The sequence below is a fragment of the Acipenser ruthenus genome, chromosome 15 (assembly GCF_902713425.1).
Source record: "Acipenser ruthenus chromosome 15, fAciRut3.2 maternal haplotype, whole genome shotgun sequence".
Lineage (NCBI taxonomy): Eukaryota > Metazoa > Chordata > Actinopteri > Acipenseriformes > Acipenseridae > Acipenser > Acipenser ruthenus.
The window spans coordinates 26,150,564-26,173,568 of record NC_081203.1 but is presented as its reverse complement, the minus strand read 5'-3'; the positions used below and the strand labels follow the sequence as shown (position 1 = coordinate 26,173,568).

General features: G+C 35.2%; 1 protein-coding gene across 6 annotated transcripts in view; it reads left to right on the top strand.

The window, feature by feature from the left end:
• Nucleotides 1–23,005, top strand: part of LOC117422131 (RNA-binding protein Nova-1-like) — a 71,077-nt gene that overhangs the window by 37,823 nt on the left and 10,249 nt on the right. For 2 of the 6 annotated variants that reach the window (XM_058987632.1, XM_058987635.1), the window contains exons 3-5: nucleotides 8,153–8,349; nucleotides 10,411–10,482; nucleotides 18,369–19,367. In XM_058987632.1, the coding sequence (XP_058843615.1) occupies nucleotides 8,153–8,349; nucleotides 10,411–10,482; nucleotides 18,369–19,367 (1,268 nt within the window). Of the gene's footprint in view, nucleotides 1–356; nucleotides 506–8,152; nucleotides 8,350–10,410; nucleotides 10,483–18,368; nucleotides 19,368–23,005 lie in introns of all 6 variants that reach the window. The other 4 variants (XM_058987637.1, XM_058987633.1, XM_058987636.1 and 1 more) reach the window with 4 other exon arrangements.

The following is a 23,005-nucleotide window of genomic DNA, read 5'->3' as shown; positions in this document are numbered from 1 at the left end:
GTAATAAAATCCGTCTATTCTTAGGATCCAATTGCTGCTGGCTAATTTTGAGCAATTAAGAACACCACCTGGGATACAGTGGATGAAGATGTACACACGTGTTACTCTTTAGTTTTGCATATATATCTACAGAAGTGAGTGTCCTTTTGTGACTAAGCTTATAAGGACCTTTTTTGGCAAAAGTTATTGAGTGTACTAAGAATCTGAATTTTACAGAAGTATTAAATGTTTATTAGTTTTACTTCTAAATTTAAATCCTTGCAAGAATACATTCAAAACTGCATCCTGGGTATTAATTTAGCGCTCTGGCATTTTTAATATGGTAACGCATTCATCCTTTTGGTTTATTTTTCCAGAGAATGGAGGCCATGACCTACTTGTCAGCATCAATCTGACCCTGTAATGGGAGTCGCAGTGGTTGTGTCTTTGTAAACCACAAGACGCAAAGTTGCCGATTATCTCTGGAATGTTACTATTTGCTCAGGACCAGGTTTAAGGAAAAAGGGTGAGAATATAGTGGTCATCCTGTATATTTGACCAACCTATTAATGCCTCTCTATGCATGCTTAGTTTATCAAATGATCTTGTATAATGAATCACTCTGGATTATTTCCTAAGTCATCTCCTAATATACTGAGCTGTATGTAAGGCTGTATGTAAGGTGTATAGTATGGTTTCTCAGATGATGGCACATCCTAGGGCTTTCCTGACCTTGAGTCTGTTCCGATTTATTCCTTTGTTGTTTTTGCTGGATGATATACAGTTGCCTGTGAAAAGTCAATAAGATGTGATGGAATGCATATGTATGTATATATATATATATATATAATTTTTTTTTTACAGTATTCAGGGAGTATTTATTTTTTGATTCATTGTTGCATTTAAGAATCTGCATCCCAGCTAGCTTAAAGTGCTTTATGCTTTTAATAGTTTGGCTTCATTTACACCCAACGGATGGAAGCCATCTGGAAGTTGGATAAGAAATGAACCTGAGCATAAGAAACATAGTCACTGAACTAAACCTCCTTGACAGCAAGAAGAGAACACACTTTTGAAACGCTACATATATTATTTTTAAAGTTGTTGACACTGATTTATCATTCGAAAAAAACAACATACAGTAACAGATTGCTTATTTAAAACTATTTGCTTATTGATTTTTATTTGACAGTTTAGGAGTCCAAAATATTCAAATTGACCATTTGAGCCTGTTTTTATTGCATGAAACTACCATACATCCTCTGCCAGGGTGCAGTACAGTAGATGTACTGTCTGAAGAAACAAACTGAAATTGAGAAGATTGGATCCGAGACTGGCCAATTTGCCATGTTTTGTTATGTGTGATTTTATTGTTTTATTCCTTCAATGCTGCATGACAAAACCTGCAGTTTTATAGGTAAAACCAGTCAGCTACAGTATCGTTTATCTGCTGTATGTCTTTGCCACATGTTGGTGAATTTCTATGTTATTATTTAGCAGCAACAGAAGCCATTACTAATGGATATTTGGTTAAACTAATTTAATGCAGGTGGTACATGCTGTATCTCCACATAAACATCCAGATTGCTTGAGCTGTTAATTCCTAGACTAATTCACCAACGAGTTAGGTAAGCCACAAAATGACTTTCTTTCCAGTGCTTTAACTTTAGAATTATTAAGTCCCATAGATGTATCAGTCAGCATAATTTGTTTCAACAAATTCAGTAGCAGCCTGTTAATGTTCCTTTTAATGTACTTTGTACACAGGAATTCCTGCTTTCAGCATTCTGTGGGATTTTACATGACCGGCGATAGCCAAGATTCCATTCTTGTTTTAGGTTTTTAAAACTCTTCTTGCTTGACTTACTTTGAGCGAGATTGAATTTGAAATTATAGCAGCCTTGTGATGTAATGTAGCTGAAAATTTGCAAGATCTGTTAGTGTTTTCATGGTTTTAGATTTGGCAAATGCTACTTGTGCAGATACGAGATCCACATACTATAGCTACAGTACAGTATAATGTTTTAAATACTATGAAAATAATTTGTGATAATGCTGGCAAGTCCATTAATTGTTTCAGTTATGGCACAATTTTAGCACAACAATCAATAACACACTCCCATGCCACCATTATCACAGCATCACAATTGTTACATTTGATAATGGGCAGTTTTACATTGAGGTGTGGTGGTGGGGGGGGTTGTAGACATAATCGGCATGTGCAGCCAAAAAAGTTGTTTCTGCGAACATCGAATACACATTTTGTCTAATATATATCCATAATAATAGGATATCGTTTAAAAATATGTCTTAAGCTGAGTGACTTCCCCACTGGTGTTTCATATATTCCACAAGGATTCAACGATAAATGAGGGATGATCATGTGTGTACAGAGCCCTTAGTTTTTTTTATTTCTGATTTATTTTTCATGCTTACATTAAACCTGTAAAGAAGTTAGCTGTAGATTTATCCACTTTAGCCACCATTGAAAAGGGCTATCTGTGCTCAACAACTTTTCAATTTGTGGTTTATATGTAGTTTGTAGTTTGCTTTATCTTTAGATATATTGAGGTAAACAGTATGTGCTCAGCATTACACTATACTTTTTAACCGGGAAATCCATTGAAATGGTATTGGCAGCAACTTTAACATTCTAAATCCATGTTGCCGGGCTGAATGAGTTAAATCAGTTTAATATATTGGCTTTCTTGCACATCAGGAGAACACATCTGTTATGGGTCATGTGGAACTTATCACAAAACAGTATATTAACAATCATTGCCAGATGAATTGCAGAGATTGACCTCTGTATATGATGGTTACTGGGGGGGGGGGGGGGGGGGGCTTGTCTCCTTAAAGGAATTCAATTAAATACTAATGTTATTAGTGTTAACACATAGGGATAACTATCTGCACATGGTAAATTATTGGGTTGCATACTGGAGTATATAAAAGTACATGCTAGGATGTGGTTTAGAGCCTATTTCTTCTGCTTACTTGGCATACCAAACAGTTTATTGTGTAGTTGATGGCCTGACACTACACAAGTCTTCTGGGATTTACTTTTTTGGTATCCAGTGATTTCTGTTCTTTCTCATCATCTTCACTACATTGTGTCTATTACAGAATATGTAAAGCACGTTATCTGTGCATTTGATATTCTGTTTTATGTTCTAGTTTGTCAAATGTAAGGTCAGATTAGTTCTGTATGCAGTACAGCATTAAGTACTACAGTAGGCATACTCTTTTGTGAACATAAGAACATAAGAAACTTTACAAACGAGAGGAGACCATTTGGCCTATCTTGCTCGTTTTGGTTGTTAGTAGCTTATTGATCCCAGAATCTCATCAAGCAGTTTCTTGAAGGATCCCAGGGTGTCAGCTTCAACAACATCACTGAGGAGTTGGTTCCAGACTCCCACAATTCTCTGTGTTAAAACGTGCCTCCTATTTTCTGTTCTGAATGCCCCTTTATCTAATCTCCATTTGTGACCCCTGGTCCTTGTTTATTTTTTCAGGTCAATTTCATTGTCCATATATCTCTCAATTTTGAATGCTTGAATCAGTTCGCCACGTAGTCGTCTTTGTTCAAGACTGAATCAATTCAATTATTTTAGCCATTTTAGTCTTCATATGACATGCCTTTTAACCCCGGAATAATTCTGGTTGCTCTTCTTTGCTCTTCTTTCTAGATTCCTTCTTCAATTTCAGTATCTCCCATATGGTATTTATAATGCATATTTGTACTGCCTGTGTGCAGTACCTTACACTTTTCTATATTAAATGTAATATGTTTTGTGTCTGCCCAGTTCTGAATGCTCTCTAGAGCATTTTGAATGACCTTTGCTGCTGCAACAGTGTTTGCCACTCCTCCTATTTTTGTGTTGTCTGCAAATTTAACAAGTTTGCTTACTATACCAGAATCTAAGTCATTAATGTAGATTAGGAAGAGCAGATGACCTAATACTGATCCCTGTGGTACTCCAGTGGTTACCTCTCTCCATTTTGAGGTTTCTCCTCTAATCCATACTTTCTGTTTTCTACATGTTAACCACTCCCTAATCCATGTGCATGCATTTTCTTGGATCTCTACTGCATTCAGTTTGAGAATTCATCTTTTATGTGGGACTTTGTCAAAAGCTTTCTGGAAATCTAAATAAACCATGTCATATGCTTTGCAATTATTCATTGTCGACGTTGCATCCTCAAAAAAATCAAGCAGGTTAGTTAGACACGATCTCCCTTTCCTAAAACTATGCTGACTGTCTCCCAGGATACTGTTACCATATAGGTCATTTTCCATTTTGGATCTTATTATAATTTACATATGATAGAAGTCAGGCTTATTGGTCTGTAGTTACCTGGTTCCATTTTGTCTCCCCTTTGTGGATCCGTATTACATTTGCAATTCTCCAGTCTGTCAGTACAACCCCTGTCTCGAGACTGTTGCATGATCTTGGTTAGCGGTTTGTAAATAACTTCTTTAATGTCTTTGAATACTATTGGGAGGATCTCATCCAGCCCAGGGGATTTGTTTATTTTAAGAGCTAAAGTCATTTAAAACTGGAGAGGAATAGGTCGACATGTGGAGCATGTTGTCCATATCCTCCTTTGTAAAAACTTGTGAAAAGTAATCATTTAATATATTTGCTATTTGTTTCTCTTTGTCTATGATTTTGCCATTTGTATCTCCTTAGAAGTTTTACTTCTTCCTTGAATGTTCTTTTGCTGTTATAATATTGGAAAACCTTTTTGGAATTGGTTTTAGCCCCCTTGCTCATTTCTATCTCTCTCTTGGCCTTTCTGTCTTCCTTTGTTTGAAGGAAACAACTTGAGAGAAGAACAAGGATGTGTTTGTCAAATGAAATGTGCCAGACATAGCTTTTGATAGTACTGTACCCTAATATTTCCCAATGTGCTTTGCAATTAGAAACCGAATATCCTGATTTGTAAGGAGTATCAATTGTTTAGTTGATGTGCCACACAATCGCTTAGGTTAGTACCCCAAGCCAGTCATGTACTGTAATGCTGTGGCTTATTGGCTATTCTGGCATAGTACAACAGTCACCCAATGTGTTTTCATATTAGGATGCAGGTTCTAAATTGTTGAAACTTGCACTCGAACTTCATTAAAATAATATAATTTGGCTAGTTCTCTTTGATTCAGATCTTCGCTTGACCTGCCACAGCTGCTTGATGAGGGTGTGCTCCCCTTTTAATAACGTGATCTAGTAAGCACTGTAGTTTTAAACAAAACAAAACAAAAAACAAAACATGATTTGCTCGTGTGTTTGTCGTGTTGAAGATGATTAGGAAACCTAACAGAAGTGCAGAAGGATACAGAACCTTGCATCATCTGTATTCATGTGCTCATAAAGTGACTTTTAACATCAAAATATAAAGATGTTTTTGCCCAAAAAGGATCTGAATAGTATTCCTGTAAATACTGTACTGTTGCTTTCTTCTGAAGGTTTGCAATCAGACTGGAATTACAACCATATACCCCAGATTTAAGGCTATTTTTATTTACAAGAATTACAAATAGATGTACCATGGGTTACACTTGATGTACTTTTCCAGCGTTGATAAGAAAGGGATTGTCATCTATTTTCTTTTAATTATAAGTTTGCATTCTGGTTTTGAGGTTTTTTTGAGGAGCGAAAGCTATGGATGAAATCTACAGAAGCCTCAGATACATGTATTTTTTCTTGCCTCTATTAAAGTTTATGGAAGCATACATTACATTTCTCTGCACTTTAATTACTGTGCACATACAAAAGCAAGAGATGTTTCTTCTGTCAGACAAATGAAAATGAAAAACAAGCTAGCAGTTTACTTTAGACACTAATGGATCTTAAAAGCTCTGTAAATTAGAGAACTGTCAGGGATGGCGAGTCATAAAAGCTCACTCTCCTTGCCATTAGTTGCTGATCATGTATATTAAGCATTCGGAATTCTTTTCTTGTACATAGCCATTCTTATTTTTCAAGTTCAGAAAAACAGTATTGTAAGATTCTAGATTGAAATCAAATAGGACTGAATAAAAAGCGTTGAGTGGTGCTGCAAACATCTGCATGCTGTTTGAGCCTGCCCTTAGTTTTTAAAGAGCCTTTTAGATTATAATAATTTCCACTCAGAGGATGTGGACTTGCTTTTTAGATTTGTCATTGTACATGACATCTGTTTGGCCTTTTTCCTAATAATTGTTTAACCTGTCACAGACAGCAACTTCAGTTGCAATACACCTTTTTAAAAACCCAAGGAGAAAAAAAAAAATAGTTTGTTTTTAGATCATTGTAGTTAGGATGTCGGGAGTAAGAACCTCCCACAATCCTTTTACTGAACACAACTTAATACATTTAATCAGCAACTTAACAAAAAAGAAGTAATGATTGGGAGATTACTGTAAAGATTTATTTATTTTTTTCTCAGCATTAGTACAGAACAGTGTGTGGATTTATTTATTTATTTATTTATTTATTTATTTATTCATTTATTCATTTATTGTTAGCAAAGCTGTTAAACTGCCATGTATTGGACTGTTACTTGATTGTGTTACAAAAGAAAAAAAAAAACCTATTGAGCGTATCATAATGCCTGCCTGTCTTTACATACTTTAAGTATGTATTAGCTTATCTACGGTGTCATTATTGACAGTATCAGAACCTGTGGATATACTGCCATAAACAAACACAAATAACAACCTCAAACAGCATAGTATTTTACTAAACATTTTAATGGAAATGTTTAAAAAGGATCTTACATTGATTTTTAAATTTGTGTTTTTTTTTGTTTGTTTTGAATATGCTGCGTCTCCTACAAGGTTAACTTTGTGGCAGTTTGTTGGCACACAGCTTCACTCCGTCGCTGCTTTCCAGGTCAGACAGGCTGTGATTGCAGCACAGTGTAACTCAATCTCTGCTTGTTTAAATGTGTTGTCTCCTGACCTGGAGAAAAACATTTGCATTAGCTGCAGTGATCAATCCATATCACTTCTCATCATTTAGCAGATAAGTAATACTGCATTATAAGGACTCCCCAAGGCACATGTATGCAACTAAATATTTTAGCTGGGAAACCACACAAAGTTAAACGTGGTTTGCAAAAACAAAACCACAATGGTATTCATTCCAGTTACTGTTATTGAATTTCAATTTAAATCTATTGTAACTGAAAAATAAGATTTAAAGCAGCAAGCTGTTTTCTAAGGACTAGTTTCACACTATGAGTAACACTAATCTTGGACTACAGTACCTACATACCTTTTTGTTTTTATTTATTTTAAATAGTGTCATCTAGGAAGTCTACTGTATATTTCCATTATTATGGAAGGCATTTGATTTGTGATGTGTATTGGAAGCAGACCCCAATTTAAACTGGTATGAGTGGCATTGGTCATTAATGGAGATCATTTTTATGTAACTAATGTACTGTAAGAAACCTCTACAAAACAAACTTTATAACAAGCATGATTTATTAGTAGAATTGATATATAAATATAATATTTACAAACAAAAAATGTAAACTTGAATAATGACACAGGGTTTCAGGGACTACTTTTTAATGCATTACTGAGGGGGTTAAAATGTTTGTTAACACAGTTGTCACCCTATATGGTACTGGGTGATTAGTTCACACATTCAGTTTTTGAATTGTGGTAGTTTTTGGCTATACTTTGCTTATATTTTTCAAAACTCATCATACTATACTAATACATTTTTGGTATTTTAACATGTAAACACAATTTAAAGTGACAGGACAATATCACCAAAGCTCTCACAACCTTGTCCTACAACAATACAAGGCTGAGTTATAAAGTGTATCCACTCATTCACAAAGGTTAAGCAAGGTACAATGTGTGAGAAAATAAGTAACAATTTAGAATAATAAAAAAAACATTTATCACGAAAAACAAATATAATGCTGCAACCAGTGAACTCTACTGTTTATTTATGTATTTATTGTTTTACCCTTTTTTCATGATCATTTACTTTAAAAAGTAAGCAAAGTATTGGGCAATTAATGATGATTCATGATATTGTAATACAGTAGTTAATACACAGAGTGATGAAATTGATTTACTAGAATTTTTTAAATTGGATAGCATTGAATGTTACAACAATGATCATTGTCTTGATTTTGCCTTACTATCCTTGCTTACTTTTCCTTAAAGGTACTTACGTCAGTTTTATGGGCTCTGCAGGTACCACGGAACGGGTATGTCTGATCCAGGGAACAGTTGAAGCATTAAATGCAGTCCACGGCTTCATTGCCGACAAGATTCGGGAAATGCCTCAGAATGTAGCAAAGACAGAGCCTGTCAGCATCCTGCAGCCCCAGACCACCGTTAACCCAGATCGCATCAAACAGGTGAGAGAACAGCTCTCCGTCTGCTAACTAGATGCAGAAATGGCATTTCATAGTATGCAAAATAAATGAATACACTGTTATTGACACACAGGTTTCCAAGGTTACAGAAAACACAGATGTTTTTATGTCTAGTGTGAATAAATCTAGTATGATGTATGATACTGATTTTTAAATGAGACTAGGGCATTGCAAGTGTTTAGGGTTGGCTATGCTTAGCAATCATAATTTTCTGTGACCCGTGCATTTAAAGATAAGCTGCCAGATATTGAAATTAGATATATTGCATTAGTCATTACCAGGTGCTAATTTAGTCAAATGTTTGCAGCTGTTTGTAATTTGCTGGTAAGTTTCTTTAAAACTGGTACCAGTTAATGCATTATAGGCATGATGTCTCTTCTTTAGATGTATTTATCAATATCTCTGTATGTCTGTAACTTGTTCTAGGTATTTCGTCTATGTTGGTATTACATGTAATTAACTGTTTTACCAGATGAAACTTCTTTGATGTATAATTTGGTTTACAAAAGTGATCTGATATACTTGTTAATTGTATGCTAATAATAATATAAAGAGTAATCAATCCTATACATTTTTTTTAACTATTTTGAATGTTTCGGCTATAGTTTTTGTGTTTTTTGTTTTTTTTTTTTGTTCTTTTTTTACCTTAAAAGTAGTAGTGTCATGGATTTTATATTTTACCACATTTGTTAGGGGAAAGATTATGTTATGTTTTCTCACTGTTAATTGTTTTTTGCAAAATTGGTGTATTTGTATTCAAATTGTCAGTGGTAAAATGCAAAAGCAGAGTAAAACTGCCAAGGTACTTTTTGATGATGTCACTGCAATGTGGTTTTAATATGTAATGACTGTCATTGTTTACTTGTACTACTTGTTGCTGAAGTACTTTTGTTAAGGAAGTCATTCTGAGAAGTCATTCATTTCAGCATACATGGCTTTATGTGTGTTTTATTCATCATCTTAAACATCTGGAGCCAAACCAAGCTGCATTCGGTGGTATATTTGATCTTTATTTTAAGATTAACCCTTGGCTTCCTACCAAATTCGTTTTGTCTTTTGTGGACCAATTATATGCATGTAACGATTTACTTTAAACACAACAATGTGGTGTTCCTTTTTAATCTCAAACGAGTTCTACGTACAGTAGATGTCTCCATGGCCTTCGGGATAATTTGTATAATGACATATACAAATAATACCCCTGCTTCTAAGTAATCTTTTCTTTACATGGCCAGTAACATTTCATGACTACCATAAAATAAATGTTGTACTGTACATCAGAGAAAATCAGCTATGCGTGTGTCTGTTCTAAACCTTTGCAGTGTATCCCCGTTCCCAGAATAAAATGTGACTCATCATGAAATTGAAAATGAAGAAAAGTCCACATTTATACAGACAATTCAGCAGAAAGTCAGTTATTCTTTAACTCTCTCAAATTTAATGGGCAACTTCCCGTACCCAATACAACTGCATTTCATTGGACGTTGTAGACAACCTTTACCGATTTTTGTCCTGGATAAATGGTGTGGTGAAATGCTTAAATGTATATCATATATGAATGTATACAACTATAATGCATCAGTGTTCATATCAGAATAGCTGTGTAGAGGTTTGGAAGCAAAGGGTTAATCGCCATTTACATGTAATAAGCCAATGACAATTTCTTATAGCGGCAAAGACCAAACATACACTGCACAATCATTCCTTACATCCCTGGGAAGGTTTGATTCACCTATAAAATTAACTTGAAGGCCATGCAGCAGAGGAAGTGTACAGGATAAAGATTTATATTTTGATGAATGTGATCGTGATATCTTGCTTAAAAATATCAGTTATTTTACGGTTAAAGTAATGGCAGTTATTAATTGGACTATTCTGGAACGTTGTTAGTCTTGAAAACCAATTCTTTTTTGTTCTCCTAGATTTTTGCAGTTGATTTAAACAAAATCTGCACTCATTATTTTATTTATTTATTTTTTTTACTATTTAGTATAAAGCTTGTAAAGGTTGGTGATTTTGCTCCTGAACTGCTTTTGTTCCCAGACATTGCCATCTTCCCCAACTACCACCAAGTCCTCTCCATCCGATCCCATGACCACCTCCAGAGCCAATCAGGTATGGTATCATCCTACCATCTACACCATGCCTTCCACAGGTGACCAGTTGCCAGCTGGAGAACAGGTAGAGACACAGGAAGAGGAAGGGTTTTAGATTTCCTTCATAAGGGAAAACCTTAGCCATCTTTTTACAGTTTGCAAAACATCATAAACAGTTTGGAAGATTGCAAGCTGAAAAGGTAGGTTTACTTTTGGCAGAACTGCGAAGTATTAGCATTCCTTGTTCACCAGCATCTGACATCACCATTACATTTTCCAGCCAGATGACAGCAGATCACCTCCCCCCAAACTTTATTTTTGTTCGCCTTTGAGAACAGCTGGATAAACAATTAATTATCCTAAGTCTAAATGCTAGTTATAACCCTCATGCATACAGCTGCCCCTAAATCTGTAGCCGCCCCCTACTGAGGTAGAAACCGACTCGCTTCTTCAAAAGCAAAACTGCAGCCGCTGTTGTGATGATGTGGTGCCATCTGACGTTCGGGTGAAATTCGGATGTGTGTTTCAAAATGTACACTTGAACTGGTAAACCCTTTTAGTTGTATATAAGGTCTGAAAACACAAATGCTCTAATATAAATATAATATAAACATACTGTTGTGTATTTAAAAACTAGTAATTGTTGTCCGTTTCAATGATTTTTACATTGCCAGGTAGCAACCCAGAAGATTGGATGTTTAAGGTCCATGAATTAACCCTCAATTACATGTAAATACTGGTGGCTCTATAAAATAGAAACAGCTTCTGACAGCAGTTAGTTAATTAGTATCCAGCTGCAGACAGCTATTGCATGCTATTTTGTTGCTATGCCTTCATATAAAATTGGTTAAATGTATTGCTGCTTTCACAATATATAGTACTACTTCTTTTAACTAACATCTGACTGGCAGGAAAGAACTAGGTAAGATCTCTGTTCAAAGCTTTATTTCACTATTTGATGCATGTGAAATAAAGAAAATAGATGCATGTGAAACTGTTTTAACATCAGCAGCGACTTTCATCATCCTTATAAAACAAAAAAAGCACTATAACGAATCGTATCACTATGGCATCATGTTAAATCATACATGTAACCAGGGGAGCAGCCATAGTTTTTCATGAAATGGAGTAAGTGGTTAACCTTCCATTACATTATTAAGGGGTGTGGTTGGCGTGAATCGACCGACAATTGTGTGTGTGTGTGTATGTGTGTATATATATATATATATATATATACACACACACAGTAATATATACCATTTAATACCAACAGTGTAAAAATAATAGCATCTGATAGGGATCTCTGCTTCTCTGTTATGAATTAAAAAAAAAAAAAAATGAAATCAAATACTTTATTGCCAAGTTTCATTCTGTGATGTTTGTTACAATTAGATCTGAATGGTATACAACTTGAAGTAAACATTGGCTGTTAAAATAAGAATACGTTATTCTGAAGTAGCAGGTAGATATTTTTTTCAGAATGAAAACATGAACAGAAGCGAGAAATCTTCTTTTCCCTTTTCCACCTGGATTTTCTTATACCAATGCTGATATGCTCTGCTGTAAGTAATTTATGTTTTTGTTAAAATAGTAAACATTATGTAAAGGATAAATGTCTATTCTGGCATATTTATTATACCAAATGATTTTGAGATTATATATGCCAGTATTTGAAAGAAAACGATTACATTTACAAATAGTTTTTCTGATGTATTCTTATATAATTTGTCAATTAAATTGTCTATCTTGTATGTTGGCAAACATTGAGACTGAAAATTCCTGATCTTACTTTTTTTAAAGTGTTCTTTTTTCCTTTAATCCATGGCTCTCCTTTATGAAACAATTCATTATTAATGCACATAATCTTAATGTCCCATAGTTATTGTATTGGTGAGACTGAATCTCTAGAATTGCACATGTACTTGTAAGGGATTTGATGGTTAAGGCAATTTGGAACTGTGCTGTTCTTTTGTGGCAGTAACTGACATATACAGTAGAAGGCAATTGTTTCCAGAGTGCAACAGTGATTAACATTCTGCTCCAGTATATCGGCATGCATCTGCACTGCGGTTGTTGAATGAGAAAAGGTTCCTGCACAGCAATCTCAAAGCTGTCAGTGGTTCTATAAGCAAGTAACAGGGAGATTTGCAGAACCACACCGTTCATCACTATTGTATTTGAACAGAGATTAGCCTTATCTGGAGGAGGAGATGGGAGGAATGGAGGCATAATAAACATGCTCCCTGAAGCAGAGAAAAGGCTTTTCTTTTGTTTACAAGGAGAAAAATAAAATCAATTTTACTTTTCATTATCACTTGAAGGATACTGCTGAATAGAAGTATGTTGAGTCTTTGGTGCTCAGGAGAGGGATGATCTGTTCACATGTAAGGATTCTTTATACACCTTGAGACACCAGAGAACACTGTTCTTGCTACAAGAAAAAATCACCCAAACTTATTTGAGATATTGATTAGTTGAAAACTGCACAATGATACTATATTGTTTTGTAATATTTAGCACTTGGTTTTCAAAGAGATTCAGAGTTTGACTTTAAATACAGGACTTGCATGAAATAACCATTTTAATAACACCAGTAATGTAAAAACAATAATAAAGGGAAGAATGTCATATTAGTGAGATTTTATTATTTGGAACACTAGGTTACTGAGCAGACCCCGTTTGACAAGGTGATGCTAATGCCTACTGTAATGATAATCACTACTGCAGCCATGCAGAGTTTGTTTACTGCAGTGATGTCACATTGCTCATTGAAATTAATATATGGCAAATTGTGTGTGTGTGTGATGTAATATGATTATCCAGCATTTAAGGCGCTTGCTGGATATGTGGACTTCTGTATTTAGGCTAATTAATAATTATAATCGAGACACTAATGTTTTGAAGAAACCACACGATTGTCGAGACACTAGATTGTTACACAGAATGTCCACTTTAATTTTACTGCTGTCAATGAATCTGACACTCTATATAGTTACCCCATCCATTCATGTGTCTTCCTTGCACATCATCTTTATACCAGACCATATCTGATCTAGTCCTTGCCAGATCTAGTCAGAAGGAGAAAATGAGGTTAGCTATCATCTTGTGATCTCAAGTGCACTAAAGCAAAAAAAAAAAAAAAAAAATTAAGCAAACTCTTTGATCTTATTAGGACTTTGAATTATTGTTGCCTGTCAATATCTAGAAACTATTAATACAAAATATGACTCACAAGAGTGAAGTACAATTAAGTTGTACTTTCGAGCCATTCAAAGTAGAATTTCACATGGCTTAGCAGAGGTGAAGTAATAGCCAAAAATAAATGTCGGTAATGTTTAAATTTACTTTGATGTCCCTGTTTACCTAACTCCAGATGCTCGTCAGTCACACACAGGGAAGACAAGTGTATTGGTCTTGTTGCAAGGTCTTACTTTCACATTTGGGATTTAATGGAAATACTCTAATACAAGTACAGATGTTTTAGATGCTCTTCGCTAAATAATATTGATTAAACATAAATACAGAGCAAATTAATGAACAACCTTCGCTGAAAACATCAAGCCCGGAATGGCTTGATTCCTGGCAGGCCACGTCTTTTTTTTTCTTTTTTGCCTATTTTATTTAAATAACCATCAAGATGTTAACTTTCATATAAAACACACAATACAAAATAAAATAATATTTCAAAATAATCTCATCAATTTTGTACTTTGACACCTGAGTTAAGAAGGTTTACCCCCCAATCTGAGTCAGTGGTAAGACTCAATGTTTCCTTTTTATAAAAGAAAAAGACTCAATAGGTAAGGATATAAAGCGAGAGTGCACGCTTTAAATTTGTCCTCTGTTACATTTACAGCTATGTTCAAAGGTTTTGCATTTTGATTGTTATTGTTATATCTTAATGAAAATGCAATACAAAATAAACACAAAAGTTTTGCATCACCTGGAATTTTAGGATTGAGACATTTTTATAAAAACAAAATAAAACTATATGAACATAATTTATCTTGTTTGACCATGTAATTGTTTTTTTTTTTTTTTTTTTTTAAGCAAAGCTCTTCACAACTTTATAAACTGTTGCGATTCATAGTACATGTTCATAACAAAATATTATTCCGGTAATTTAAAATTAAAGGCATTAATAGTATTCAAGTGATGTATTTTATTTCAATAATAAGTCAGATTTCAATTAAATAAAGAAAAAATGAAAAAGTCTGATTTTAATTAAATAACACAGTGAAGTTTGAGCTCAGCCTTAGAATTTACAGCCATGTTCATCAGTATGGGTCAGTTTTGTTTGGAATCATCAGTTTGGCCATCTATTAATTTTAGAAACCTTTTTTCCTCTATTGCACAGAATTAATAAATTCTATAAGCGGGTACTTGCAGTACCTTTTTAGATCGTCAGATTTTGTTAATCACTTTCCATGTATTTGAATTAGATTCTCGTCTGTGCCTTATTTCTGTTTTAGCAAGTTGCAAACAAAATTAACAAAGTGTTAAAATAATGTTCCGGATCACTTGCAGTTGCTCTCGCATTGCAAATCACTGTGTTTAGCATGAATACATTGGAGAAAGAAAGTGTTGACAGTTTAGTATAATGTAGTCTAATACAATGCTCTGAAGCCTCATCCACTACTCAAAAGCAGAAATGAATTCCAAGAAATAAAAATAAAATAAAGGTTGGTTATGTTTTTTCTTTTTTCTTTAATTATCGGCTATGATGGACAATTATTGTGCCCCCTACCAGTGGATATTATATATGCAGTCTTCCATGTAAGCTCATCTTTCAAAGCTGCTGCTTTGTGAAGCAGATACTAGATTACTGTTACTTGCGAAATTGAACTGTGATTAATGTCATTCCTTTGTGAATGAGTTAAGTGGACCATATAACTGAATTTTTTTAAATCTTCTACACACTACTGCCTTTTTCCAAATGTGCTGTAGCAGAGAGAAATAAATGGTACCTGAAGCTGATCAGGTAACTAGCATTTGTATCAATTCCACTCTCTGCTGTCAAGTCTAGCAATTGAGTAACATAGTTGGATATGTGTACATTAATAACAGAGAATCATTGTTACATAAGGAACTTCTGTTGAGTCGTGGAACAAATCAGCAGACTATAATATTATTATTATTATTATTATTATTATTATTATTATTATTATTATTATTACGCTCCAAAGAAATGTGAATAACTAAAACAGTAGAAACTTAAAGCTGCACTATCCCACCATGTTAGTGCACCAAAATAAAATAAAATAAAACATTCCCTGGCTGTAAGCATTTCCTTGTGTGCACTGCAATATGTGTAGTGTTATATTGCATGCTGCAGCAGGGTGATAGAAGACAGGCCCTCCTGCACTCAGACTTGTTTTTTTTTATACAGCTTTGCATTGGCAGTTAGTAATTATTTTTAGATTTATCTTAAACAAAAAAAAAATCTTATACCTCAGCAGTTGGGAGCCATAGTTAAAACAGCTATTTGTTTTCTGCCTAGTGGAATGGTATAATGGGGCAAATGGGATCCATTACCATACTGCCTTATGACTGGACCTGCTGTATAAAGTATAACAAGGGAGCGCCTTATAACAAGGGAGCGCTGCATGTGTTTTTCATGTGATACTTTATATGTATAAAAAGCTCAATATTCCTTGAGGTAATTGATGTTTATGCAAACTATTGTCATGTATCACATGCTTTTTACAAACATTGAGAAAGACCACCTTGACTTTAACAAAGTTTGATATTTCAGATCTCCTGATTTATCTATGATGGCAATCCAATGCCACAGTCATGACCTGATTAGAGGACTAGCCCCCCATCAGCATAAGCTTCAAGTGATAAAAATAGATTACATTTTTATATATTATTATTTATTGTACTGTACTTGAAACTTCCCTCTGGAACTTACTTAGTCTCACACTACATTTGATCATTTAAACCATTTAATTTTAGCACAATCAATTCAGTATGGAGTAATATCATGAGTTCCATAAAATGTGATTCTGAGAGGATTGAAAGGTTAAGAGCTGTTTATATTTCCCCTTTTAAAATGACCTGATTTAAGTAGATTTTCTCATGAAGTTCTATGCATGATTTCACCAGATCATGTACCTGCATGTTAATAATTGTCAACAGATTAATTTTTTTACAAATAAAACGTATCTGTACTAATTTAATTGAAAGTGCAATATGATAGCTATTGGGTTACAGACCTTCATAGAATGTCATCTTGTTTAAGACTTTCTAAATCTAATATAACAGTAACACAGTTGTTAATTTGCATATGTTGTTATTGGGGTGTTTTGTGTTTTTAATTGAGTGAACACTATATTGGTGTTAAGCTGTAGTCCCTGCAGATGTGTCCTTCTTGTAGAAAAGAGGTGTTATTGCAAAGAATCCTGTCATGCTACTTAGCCCTTTGAGTTACAAGAATGTATAGCAACAGTTAAAATTGATCAGGGCAGATCCTTTGCACAATAATGTAACATTTGAAATAGTGTTAATGAAATCCATATAATGCAGATAATATTTTGATAACTCCTAACGTCATCATCACGGGCTTTCTGATCATGTATTGGGGGCCCAACGGCAGTTTAATATAGAATTAATCAGATTGAAGCATGCAAATCATTTCCCTAAGGTATTTTATTTTAGAAAATGTAGTGCATATTTTAGTCTTTTTTCAGACAGTTGGAAACCCTTGATAGATTATGCACATGCACAAATAGAATCTTGCTGATCATTTTAATGTTCGTTTTTAATTATAAATCGATAGTTTGTTTCAAATTCTCAATGGTCTTCTAATAACATATTCATCTATGTCTTACCTTGATGTTTAGACTGCTTTGGTAAAATGAGTAATTAGTTAGCTATGAACAGGTGCCTGGTAAATTTACACTGTCACTTTTCTCATTGGTCTATTTCATGAGACCTACAGAAATTCTAGTTTAAAATGACATCTCGTTTCACTGTCAACTCTAGCTTTCCTTTTCAGTTCTTCTTTTTTTCTTTTATTTGTTGTTTTTTCTTTTCCAAATGTTACAAAGCAACACAGCTATCTACAAAGCTTACAGGAACATCTAATGCATTTTTATGCACTGTTTTCTTGATAGCACTGCAGTTAATCTGTTCACAGTTAGCCTACGCTTTTGCATTAGATCTTGTTAAACATGAAAGCAAATGTGATTTCCCTAAAATAAATTGTACAGTCATGGTCTAGTAATACAGAGATTACGGTTTGAGAGAAGCTGATAAAAGCTGGTACCTTCATAGGCTTTTTAATATACACAGTTTCTGATCCAAATAAGTTTGCTTCAGATGTGAAGTAATTAAAATGAAAATGGCATATTCATTTTAAACCTTGACACCTGGTGAACTATCCCTTTTATATTCTGTTGTTTGAAGCGATAGGTGATCTATACAGAAACGTGCATCACCAACAAATGCAGCTTACTGTATTTAACCACAAAATTGTTTTTGCAAATCTGCAACCCCTATGGTCATTATTTGATAATGCAGCAGCTTCTTTTTTGTGCATATAATAAGTATAATGAATGCCTGTGCATCCAAAATAAGCCTTGAAGTTATTAGATAGGGTGAAGCAGCAATTGTCACGTCACTTATTTTTAGTTCAGGGATTTAGAATTATGCTTCTGTGAAGCAAATGAAACAAAATATTTGGAGAGAAGTATCATTTTTAATAACCCAAAAAGTAAAGCAGCCTAAGAATGGAAGAAAAACAGCTTCCCAAAGTCACAACCAAGAATACAATTTATTAGATATATAAAACATGTATGTAATTTAATATTGGAGCATTTTTTTGTTTTCAGTCGTGCAGTGGCTTCTGTATGTGTTTCAATGGAATTCATTTTTTTTTTCTTTTGTTCCCCCTTTTTGCAGGTGAAGATAATAGTCCCCAACAGCACAGCAGGTTTGATTATTGGAAAGGGTGGTGCAACAGTGAAAGCAATAATGGAGCAATCAGGGGCTTGGGTCCAGCTCTCTCAGAAACCTGATGGGATAAACCTGCAGGAGAGAGTAGTTACAGTGAGTGGTGAACCAGAGCAGAACCGCAAAGCTGTGGAACTCATCATCCAAAAGATACAAGAAGATCCCCAAAGTGGCAGCTGTCTCAATATCAGTTATGCCAATGTCACTGGTCCAGTGGCCAACTCCAACCCAACAGGCTCTCCTTACGCAAATACTGCCGAAGTGTTACCCACTGCTGCAGCTGCTGCGGGGCTGCTAGGACATGCTAACCTTGCTGGAGTTGCAGCATTCCCAGCAGTTTTATCCGGCTTCACCGGGAACGATCTGGTGGCCATCACCTCTGCACTCAACACTTTAGCCAGCTATGGATATAATCTCAACACATTAGGGTTGGGCCTAAGCCAAGCTGCAGCCACGGGGGCGCTGGCTGCAGCTGCTGCAAGTGCAAACCCAGCAGCAGCAGCGGCAGCAAACTTGATCGCCACCTATGCAAGTGAAGCCTCCGGCGGCGGCGGCACTGCTGGCGGTGCGGCAGGCCCATTCGCATTAGGTAGCTTGGCAGCTGCCACTGCTGCAACAAATGGATATTTTGGTGCCGCTTCTCCACTTGCAGCTAGTGCCATCCTGGGAACAGAGAAAACTACAGACGGATCGAAAGATGTAGTTGAAATAGCAGTGCCAGAAAACCTAGTCGGTGCAATACTCGGCAAAGGAGGAAAAACGTTGGTGGAATACCAGGAATTGACTGGTGCAAGGATACAGATCTCAAAAAAGGGAGAATTTGTACCTGGCACGAGGAACCGGAAGGTGACGATCACAGGAACACCAGCTGCTACACAGGCTGCGCAGTATTTAATAACACAGCGGATCACATACGAGCAAGGGGTTCGGGCTGCTAACCCTCAAAAAGTGGGTTAATGCCTAAACTTATTCTATTTAATCCCTCCTTTATCATTGAGGATGTACTGTATTTTGCCGAAGTATTCTTTTCTGTTAACATATTATATGCAAAAGAATGCGATTTATGTTGAAGATGTGTATATGTAAATAATGTGTTTTACCAGATGTTTCATAGAAAGAAATTTTTCTTGATATGTTTTAGTTCTATACTTTGCTTGTGTATATTTGTCAGAATTGTTTCTAGTGTGAGAAGATCTTAGCCTGCCATTTTACCAGCATTATTGTAGTTTAAAAAACAAACAAACAAACAAACAAAAAAAGAACCAATTGAATGTAGACAGGGATATGCGTATAGTTTTCAGTATTAGTTAAAATAGGTGATATCGCTAAATTAACTACTGTTAGTTCGGGTCCGGTCGAGTCAGTGACCTGAAATGGAGTGAGGCCAAAGCACTGTCATGATGACAGTCTTACTTCTGCGTAGGGCATAGAGAAGTAGGAATTCATATTTTATGAAAGGAGAAAAAATAACTAAAAAGCAATATAGTTGCAAAAGCACTGTAAAATATTTTAAGGTTAAAACTGTGGATTATTGTATTGGTAAGTTTACAAATCAACAAAAGCACCTGTTCTCCATCTGAACTAGACAATGGAAATAATGCTGCACGCTGGCCATGGCCCATTCTTCACCATGTCTTGAAAGAAGTTCAACAAAAATAGTCACCCTCCAATACCACCTCCAGAGAGGCTTGTATATTTGTTTGTTTTAAAGCACTAAAAATCACTACTGAACCCATTGCCTGGCCAGTAGAACAGTCATTACTCCATTAACATCCTCACTGTCTAGACATATAACTGTTGTTTATGCAGTGTATTGGGAATTTTATAAAAAAAAAAAAAGAAAAGAAAAAAAGTGAAAGTGCCAACAAAAATGATGACAGCTAAAATAGTTTTAATTACCTGCGACTGCTTGATACAGTGTTGCATTTTAAGAGCTTATACTTGAGTGTATCATTTCTTAACACTAGAAACATTAGTATCGTGAATGTAGATTTTACTGTGAAGATATCTGTGATTTTAGCTGTGCGCTCCAACGATGGCGTCTTTGCAGCATGGTGTTAGCAGCCAGTGCAGCTTATACTACTCGGTAATTTGCATGTATGTGGAGCATTTTTATGTCACCAGCCAGCCAGTATTTTCCTGCATGCTTTTAAGACAAGGCAGTTAATCTCAAGAGGTAATGTGATCTACCTTTCCCAAGCTTTTGGACAGGTAATTCCTGAGTAAGCCTTTGTTCCCAACACCCAACAACTGTCACCCTCTTCTGTATCTCTCCTGAGTGCCAACTGCCCAGGCCATTGACCCACCATCTGTTTGCCCACTCAAGGCCACTCATAGGGGCATTCATAACCAAGCACCTCCTCATGCTGTGCATGCAGTCTTAAATTCAATGGACAAAATAACATGCTGGCTACCTCTGGATCATCAGGCTGAGCAATTGAATTTTTAAAAGAGAATTACTTCCATCTCAACTTCAACCCATTGATAACGTCCATCCTGCCAAGCTAAATGGCATCCCAGCTGCTCCTTTTCTGTGCAACCAATCAAAGAACAATGAGTGTGATGCTCCACGTCCTGAATTTCGTCCAGCCTCTTTCTGAACTGTGATCTTTGTCCTCCATGAACTTTCCCTTTTGTTCATTGAACTATATGGACTCTTCATTTCATATTAATTTACTGTGCAATTTGCTTTTGGACATTGACAACTTGAAACAATTCCCTGATCCCTCCCCCTTTTCACTATTAATAATTCATTTCTGTCAAATTGTAAGAGTAGACTCATTTTCCAGTTTTTTGGCGTTGGATTGTTTCTTCATTTAGATTTCTCAATCTCTAAATTTACTATTTAGAGAATTATTAAAAGGGAATGATTTGCTTGTTTAATGAAAGAGAAAAGCTGTAGTAAACTGTGTTACTTGGAAATGACTTTTAAATCGTCAAATATTCTGTAGCTGTGTAAGTTTTGACAAATAGTGTATCTCGTGAAATCAGTGGTTAGCATTGCCGCTATTATATTTACTCATTTTATCATTATAAATGTGCTTAGTTCATCATGTAGCATCACTTGTCTCCCGTCTCATTTTTTCCTTGCATGTCACAAGTCTAAGTTCATTTATAATACATTAACAGTTAATAATATCTTTGTAAGTTTCTTTCACCATGCTGTCTTAGTCAGCAGTGAACAAAAGCAATTTAATGGGAGCTATTTCATCGGCTGAGATGGTAAAGCATGAGTAGTCTGGATTTTATATTATATTAGATAACATTCCAACCATGTTGGTCCCTGATTTTAAATAAGATTTAGTTTAAAAAAAATAAATAAGTAGTTTTGACAGTGGAGCTTTCATTTCATTTTTAGACTTATTTAAGCTAAAGCCATTTATAGAGATTACTCAATAAAATGAATATTAGGTGTTGAATTCTTGTTGGTTTAAGCGAAATGGATATGTACTCTGAAATGTATTTTTTTTAAATAAGACCATTTTCTAAGTGAAATTGAAGTGTTTTGTTAGAAAGTAATTGACTAGTCTGACCTTTGGGATTACAAAATGATTTTGTTTAAAAAGGTAAGCCTCAATAGCACTTAAATTATATTTTAAACAATTAAAATGCCTTCAAAATGGGCAGTAGTAAGCAAACAACAAAAGCAATTCCGCTATTTCAAATGAAAGGAGGGAGAATGCTTTTGATACAAAAGCCAACCATGTTATAAATTGCTAACTATTTATAGGCTCAGGTCACCATATGGAGGCTGGTGAATGCACTGAATAAGAATTACCTCAGTCCTGCAGCATTCTGTGTCTTTGAATACATTCTGTTTCAGGGTCACTTTCAATCAATATTTCATTTACTTACTGAGATTGAATGGGCTCTCTGAGGCGGAGCGTGCTGTTTATCATACAGATTGGACACCTCATTCTAGATTCAAGATCTCTCCTTCAGCATTGGGAGCTGTCCTTTCAGCACCTCACAATTGCAATTAGAGTTAATAGTACAGTTTCTCTGCTTCATCACTGGGATCTTTCCTATCAGCACCGCAGCATTATAGCTAGTTTCAAGGCAGTCTCGACTTTGCACTGTATGCTTTCCTTTCAGCGTCACACCTTATGATCATAATTTGAAATGTTTTCCCTCACCTCCCCTATTGATTGTGGGATCCATTCCTCTCATCAATCCAAAATCAGAAACAACAATAAATTCTAACCTTTTAACGGCTCATTCCGATTCATTGCTCACAACAGATCTAAGCTCTTTTTCTGCTTATTTGATTCCTTTTCAGCTTTCCATCACATCTGTAACAAACCTTAAACAGAATTTGCCACGCAATCATGCACAAGGCTACCTTGACGTTGAGCTAGACAATTCCATCACATTCAGTTGGTTAACAGAGGTCAAAACCTCCTGTATTATATTTATCTCGCTTTCTAAGAAAGTGCTTTATAATTAATGTTTACGTTAAGGTTGTGTAAATGGTGCTATAGAGAATCTGGTAAACATCCCAGTTTTTTTGTGTACGACTTCGAATGTATAAGATTTATTTTTCTATTGATAATAAACATTATGAAAGCATAAAGATGGTAGATTTT